Source organism: Penaeus chinensis, chromosome 10, assembly GCF_019202785.1.
Source record: "Penaeus chinensis breed Huanghai No. 1 chromosome 10, ASM1920278v2, whole genome shotgun sequence".
NCBI lineage: Eukaryota > Metazoa > Arthropoda > Malacostraca > Decapoda > Penaeidae > Penaeus > Penaeus chinensis.
Genome location: NC_061828.1, coordinates 6,314,018 through 6,321,517, shown reverse-complemented (window position 1 = coordinate 6,321,517; position 7,500 = coordinate 6,314,018). Strand labels below are relative to the sequence as shown.

Below are 7,500 nucleotides of genomic sequence, written 5' to 3'. Positions count from 1 at the left end.
CACCACACATTTGTATAATATACATACACATGATACAAACATATATAAACAGTCTGTGTGTATATCTCCATCTCCACCCCCCCCCTCTCCCTCCCTCCCTCCCTTCCTTCCTCCCTCCCTCCCTCCCTCCCTCCCTCTCTCTCCCCCTCCCCTCCCTCTATGACACTTTCCCACCAGAAACGTTACAACACCACCTTCATAGCAACACCATCACCCTCACCATTAACGTCATCACTTCCCCTATCGCTCCCCCCCCCCCCCCTCCTAACGGCTCTTCGCCCTCAGCGCCGATACAACCCCAACACACATGCCCCACAACCCCTTCCACGATAACAAGACCTTCGGCAATAACAAAAACACCTGGATGGTCCACGTGACAACAACAATGGCAGCCCACAGACCGGTTTCATGACTCTCAAGGAAGGTGGGGAGGGAGGGGAGGAAGGAGGAAGGAAGAGGGAAGAAAGGTAGGGTGGGAGGTACAGAAGATAAGACAGAAAGGGAGACAGGTAAAGAGGGAGGGGGAGAAACGAGAGGGAGAGAAAGGAGAGAAAGGAGAGAAAGGAGAGAAAGGAGAGAGAGAGAGAGAGAGAGAGAGAGAGAGAGAGAGAGAGAGAGAGAGAGAGAGAGAGAGAGAGAGAGAGAGAGAGAGAGAGAGAAGAGAGAGAGAAAGAGAGAGAGAGAGAGAGAGAGAGAGAGAGAGAGAGAGAGAGAGAGAGAGAGAGAAGAGAGAGAAAGAGAAAGAGAGAAAGAGAAAGAGAGAAAGAGAGAGAGAGAGAGAGAGAGAGAGAGAGAGAGAGAGAGATAGAGAGGAGAGAGAGAGAGAGAGAGAGGAGAGAGAGAGAGAGAGAGAGAGAGAGAAGAGAGAGAGAGAAAGAGAGAAAGAGAAAGAAAAAAAGAGAGAGAAAGAGAAAAAGAGAGAGAAAGAGAAAAAGAGAGAGAAAGAGAAAAAGAGAGAGAAAGAGAAGAGAGAAGAGAAAGAGAGAGAAAGAGAGAGAAAGAGAAAGAGAGAGAGGGGAAAGGAAGAAACAGGAGCCGAGGGCAAGAAAAGAAGGGATGGTAAGGAGACGCCAAGGACAAGCCGCCATCTTTCACGAAAAGGGGAAAGGTGCCAAGTCCATGATAACAAGCAAAACGGAGACAATTTAAAGAGAAGACGAGGAAAAGGGCGCCTCCAGGATAACAATACGCGACAACAACAAGGAGTGTAGCAGGAGCCAGCAAATGACGATATAAATGCTCGTAACGGCAAGGAGATCAAGACCACAATAGCAAAAACAGTAACAACAAAACAATCATGGAGAAAAAAAAAAAAAATAGACAAGAGAGATGGTAGCAGTGAAAATAGCACAGAGAAAAATTGCGACGCATGAAGAGCAGGCCAGAAAAGAGGAGAACGCGATACCAGAACGCGTGAAGACCCGTACCGAACCAAGAGAACCTAAAGCGAACGGCTTGAAAAGGCAGCTCATTGCAGGAGAAGCAAGGAAGGAAGGCGGGGGGGGGGGGGGGGGGGGGGGGCTTGCAGAACCATGGGAGGGACGGCCATGAGGAGCGTGAGTGAAGGAACACAAGGAAAAGTCCAGAAGGGCTGTGTATGAGGAAGCGTGAGAGGCGAACGGTAAGACCATGAGTGAGACAGCATGAGGGAGGAGCGGGTGGCGGTGGTCTGGGGTGAGGGCGGTAATAATTCAGCGAGAGGCACCACCGCCACACTACCTCCTCCTGCCGCTCCTCCTCCTCATCTTTCATCTTCCTCCTCTTTCTCCTCCTCCTCCTCTTCCTCATGGTAACCACTGCTGCACCACGACGCCCTTATTCCCTTTCCTCCCCCCCCCCTCACGAATCTACCTACTTGCATACCTCCCTCCCCTCTCCCTCCCTCTAAACAAACACGCAATAGCATGGAGATAATTTTAGACATTTTCACAAAATATACCACCAACGTTATTGTTGCGTGACCTTGAAACTTTCACAATGACGTATTACATTCACGCTGACGCCGGCCTTGCGCAAAGTCATACACACAACGTACGGATTCTTAGTTGAAATAAGGAACAAGAATAAAAGACCGAACATATCCAGCGTGTTGCAGAAACCGGTACTCACCTTCGGATCTTATATGGCGGCGGATCGATGCCGTATAAAACCCTCTCGACACTCGTCGTGCGACTATTTTTCAAAATCTGTTGACATTCATCTTCGGTGGTGTCGCTATCTCCATCATCTGTGTCACCCTCACCCTCCTCCTCCTCCTCCTCCTCCTCCTTCTCCTCATTATCCTCATCGGAAAGGATCTCCGCCTTGCTCGCACTGCACTCTAACGGACTCTTCTCGTCTCCGCCCTCCTCCTCCTCTTTCACCCGAGTCGATCTTCTCGTCACGCTCGACGCTCTCACCGAGCCTTCCTTCGAGTCGTCCTCTTCCAGGGCCTTGTACGGCGGGGAAGCCCTCAGCCCGGGCAGTTCGCTGGCGGCAGATTCATAGGACTCAGTGCTGATCTGGGTACTGTAGTAGACCTCGCTGGAGGGGCGACTAATGCTACTGCTGCTGCCCTCCTGCTCCTCCTTCAGGTCCTGTGCTACATTTATGCTGGACCTGCTGAGGCCCCTCTTGCACTTCGCCTCGGCCCCAAAGGGCGCGAAGCCCCCTTTGCGGTCCCTGACGGACTGTTTCCTGATGTCGTCCACGTTGTCGATGCTGATGGACTTGAGCTGGTGCTTGAGCATCGGCCCCTTGAGGTGTTGGTGCTGTTTGTGCGCCTTCTTCTGCTTCTTGGAGCCGCTTTTGGGGCTGGCCGTGTTCTCGCTGAGCAGGGAGTAGAAGTCCTGCTTGAGCGAGAGGATTTCATCGCGCAGGTTGGTGATGTCGTCGCAGGAGGACACGAAGCAGCGCTCCTCTGACTCCTCCTTGGCGTGGGAGTGCGAGCCCTTTCGGGTGAGGATCTCTGCCCTGATGGCGCTGATCTCGTTCCTCAGGCTGGTGATGTCGAGCTTCGGCAGGCTGGGCTCGCTCTTGGGCACCATCAGGTCCGCTAGGTCGTCGTCGTCGTCATCGTCATCCTCATCATCATTTGTCAGAATCATTGATTTGGTTTCTCGCGGTGCAAGTGCGTGATGTCGTAATGGAGGCAGTGGCAATGGCGGTGCGTGAGTGTGTGCCTGGGGAAGAGGGAGAGGGAGGGGAAGGGGGTGCGGGAGGGGGGGTCCTGCTCCCGCTCCTTCCCTTACCCTTTCCTCCACATGCGGTGCAGCTGCCTGCTCTCCCGCGCCTGATGTTCTTATTGTTGCAGTTGCTGTTGTTACTGTCTCGGTATCATCACATACCTTTCCTTCCGTCACACACGGCTCAGAGGAGGCCTGGCCGGGGCTCCACGTGCGCGTGGGCGAGGCGCACGCAGTGTCGGATAGGACGAGGAGTGTGCTCCCTGGACCACTATCGGGTGACCTCCTGTGGGGAATATCATCTTGCTCTGGCGGTGTTGCCGTATGTTGATCACCCGCACTCCTATTACACTCTGCTTCTTCACCTCTTCGAGAGACTTCGCTCACTCCTACGTCAAAACAGCTCGGGGGGATTACAGGAACGTCACAAAAACTTCCCTCAACATTTCTCTTTTCAAATTTCTTATCAACATCATAAGTAATACGACCTTCAAGGCCACTTTCAGTTAAATTTGATTCACCATTTTCTGACGTTTCTGTTAGGACACCTGGACACAACACTGAGGTCTGTACCTTCTCAGGTCGAGACGCTGCAGCTTCAGCAGGCAGAGGAAAGGGATCGCTACAAACTGCCTCCTGGGTCGAGTCCCTTGCTAAGTCCACTATCGCTCGGATCACTTCCTGACTCTCGGACTGTACCCTGGGGTCAGCGGGATTAAGGGAGAGTTCAGGGGGCGGGAGAATATCCTCAGGAGTCCTGACAGGAGGCGTCAAGTCCTTCGGGAAGGTGGCGTCTGGGGACCACTGGCGCCGATGAATCTCCAGCACGAGGTTGCCCCTAACATTTACCTCCTCGTCGGCCTTAGAGATATCTTCTATTTCGGTGTCTGTGTCAGACGGCGAGTGGTGGTCCACTAGCGCCAGGGAGGCTTCGATGTCCTCCTCCAGCCGCTGGTCGTAATCGCGGGGAAGGGGGGCGGCGGCCGCGTGAGGCGCCGCTTCGATCACTGAGGGTACGTCATGATCGGGCAGCGGACTGCCACGAGCAGAGTTCACCGACGAACTCAGGTTCGACTCTAAACCGGCTGCCGCCAGGTAGGCGTCGAGAGAGCCGAGGGAGCCAAGGGAGCCACTACTAGTCACAGAGGACACACTATCGCGCCGGTCTTCGATGAGGGCGAGGGACGTTTCCTTGGCATCTCTGATGGCACGCATCATCTCTTCCTGCACAGAGCTAAAGCCTCGCATGGCCGCCAGAACCTGGACACCTGTATCTTGTCCCGCTGAGTCCATGCTGGTCCCTTCCCTTGCCTTGCTGATCCAGGAAGTTGCACACGGAACTGCTGACTGCACATTCTCACTTTGCAACCTGTCATCTTCCTGTCCAGCAGGTTCACTGTGGCACGACGGAGAATGTACAAGTTCAGTGACAACCGGAGGGCGTTCAGTGGCACCCGGAGATTGTGCAAGGCTTGTGGTGGCACCAGTCGAGCGACTATCACTGTGGGTGGCACCGGGAGGCGGACTAGCACGTGGGACGACACTTGGAGAGCAAGAGGGGAAAGGAGGAGGAGGCGCTGGCGATTGAGGGTCGCGTGTAGGATGGATCATGGAGGAGCGAGGCACACGACGTGGCTCTCGGGAGCCTGCAGTGTCAAGTGTATCGTCAGTGTGGGTGGCAGGGAGGAGGCAGGCTTGATGGCTGAGGTGTGGCTGGTCGGGCAGGTGTGGCGGGGGTGGCGGCGGCGGTGGTGGTGTGCCGCAGGGTGGAGCGTGTGGCCCGGACGAGGGTCGGGTGGCAGACACACTGAGCCCCTCACCAGAATCTGACTCATTGGTGTCACGCTCGCTGCTCCAACTCACCCTCTCCGCCCACAAGTTCTCTGCACCTCCCAAACTTTTCCAAATTGCGCCTATTGCCCTCACCAGCATCACCATCCCCAAGCTCATCGTCCATTTCCACACGGTCGCCACGGCATCGACCAACCACTCCGGCAGCCACCTCCCGCTCCTCGGCGCCCCGGGACTGTCTTCCACGAGAACTTTTCTCTTGCGTTCCTTGTGAGTGCGTCTGCGGCGCAGCTCTTGCCGTTCGCGCCTTGTCTGAGCACTGTCGAAGGGCTCGCGGAGCGGATCGCGCGCGTTGTGGGGGCGCCCGCGGTTCGGGACCAGCACGATCCCGGGACTCCACCAGGGGAGCACTTCTGACGCCTCCTGCCCCCCCATGGTACAGCCCGACATCGCGCAGCAAAACGGAGCTGCAACTCAAATCGCCGCCCACTTGCACAACCTTGCTCACTGCACAAGTCCCACTCCAGTTTCACTCCCGCGTCCAAGCGCAGCTCTCACTAGCGGCGCAACAGGGGAAAGTCCCGCTGGGCACCGGGGGCCGCGGGGGCGCGAGTAAGCAGACTATGATCACCAACAACACACATGATAGCCGTGCAAGAGAGAGAGCGCCTAGCACACGGGCGCGCCCCTCTCACCAGCGGCCGGGACTGCCGGGGCGGGCTGATGGTGCTGGCGAGGCGCTCCTTGTGCTGCTGTTGCTGCTGCTGGGGCTGTGACTGAGACACCAAGAGGGGGGTTGGGCACACAGCCGGCGCTGGCACCCCTAGGTCTCCCCGGGCACCCGGCCAGACTCCCTTCCCTCACCCCTCCTTACCCCGTCACTCGGGCAAAACCCCTTCCTCGCGACCGAGATCTCTGTACAAACTCGGCGAGCGGGGCACCTCCAAACAGGCTCTTCCTGGCGACCCGCCGCACACGCACACTTCAACACCTAAACAAATAAAACTCTCCTCCGGGTCAACAAAAAGACGCGAATAACATGTACGAGGGACGAGAGTGTGGATGGGGGAGAAGCAGTTCGTCTCAAGGGTATGTTTGGGAGAGAGGCGCGGGGAGCGTGGAGGAGGGGCGAGGGAACCGGGAGGTGGGGCGTGGGGAGCGGCAGGAGGGGCGAGGGGAGTGGGGAGGAGGGGGTTGCAGGAGACCCAGTTCTCCGCGCGTCACAAAGGTCTCGGCCGTGTCTTCACATTAGGATTTTTTTTCTGAAGGGGGGGGGGGGGGGGGCTTACGTACAAACGCAGTCACGTCGCGACTTTCCCTTTTCAACACACGTTTCGTTGGCCGCCAGAAGCTACGATCACACGAGAACGCGCAGCTCGCACGGACGCCCGCACAGGATCAGCGTCAGTTCAGGATATGGCTGGCGGCCGAGAGCACAGGCGAACGAACGGCCGAACGCACATCCCCCGTGGCAGCGTGTGCAGGTTCCCCCAGCCAGTCCGGGACGCCAATCCCCTCCCTCCCTGCTGTTCTGAACCAGCGTGGGAGCGTCCGAGGTTACCAAGTTCACAGAGAAAGCATGAACACCGGGTCGTGATAGAGCGTGATGCACTCAACCGAAGAGCAGCTTAGGCGCGTGCTGGGGCAACACGGAGGGCGACGAGCTTTGTGCTGCGATGGGACACTTCTGCGAGCGCTCGGCCTCGATCTGCACTCTGATATTCCACTTGCATGCACTCTGCAACAAAGCGCGGCCGGTCGCGTTAATTCCAAACGACCAGCTTAAAATGGAACAGTACTCCTGTATTGTCCTTCACATCAGAAATACACATTCTGATTCATTCATCCCAAGCCTCTGTTGGCTACGCCGAATCCGTGCTCACACTGCTATTCCGCTGAGGATTCGCAACAGCATTGATATGCAGGGTTGATCCCACCTTCGCAATCGCACGCAGTATCTTTTCTGCTTTAATACAAATGAATCCGAAAGGAAGGTCCGGCGTTCAAAGTGAATCACTTGGCTCCGTCTTTTGGGCTGCTCAAGGACGCCTCGCCAAACGCTAACGCGGCATGGCGTCACGAGCAATGACAAGGTGAGCGCGAGCTGGTGTTGGCACCGCGAGTGAGGGCAGGCACCACCATAAGTCGAGGTCCGGGCATCAGGCACTGGCACATAACCACCGACATCCTGACACTGCCGCCCACTCCGCCTCCGCCAGTTCCGCCGCGCCGGCTCGCGTCACCCACATCCTGCGACGACTCCTGACAGCGCCGCGCAGCCACGACAAAAAGCCCCGCACTGAGGAAGACAAGCCAGGCACGCCGTACCCATGCTTACGCGACGACAGGGAGGCGCTTAGTGGGAGGGAGGAGGGGGGGGGGGGGAGGCACAGGATCCACGCTCGTGCCAGCTGCTGCAGCATGTGATCACGCGGAGGACCAGGCGGGCGCGACCACAACCAACGCCGTTCGCGCCCCGATGCCCGCCTGCGACCTCGCGCCGAACCCTGCCTCGTGGGGTCAGCTTTCCCGCCTCGCTCCTCCC

General features: G+C 57.1%; 1 protein-coding gene across 1 annotated transcript in view; it reads right to left on the bottom strand.

The window, feature by feature from the left end:
- The window catches only part of LOC125029826, a 56,716-nt gene extending 49,464 nt beyond the window's left edge, over positions 1-7,252 (bottom strand). Inside the window, exon 1 of the mRNA XM_047620000.1 lies at positions 2,110-7,252. Coding sequence (XP_047475956.1) covers positions 2,110-5,405 — 3,296 coding nt within the window. The 5' untranslated portion in view covers positions 5,406-7,252. The remainder of the gene's footprint in view (positions 1-2,109) is intronic.
- Positions 7,253-7,500: the final 248 nt, after the last annotated feature.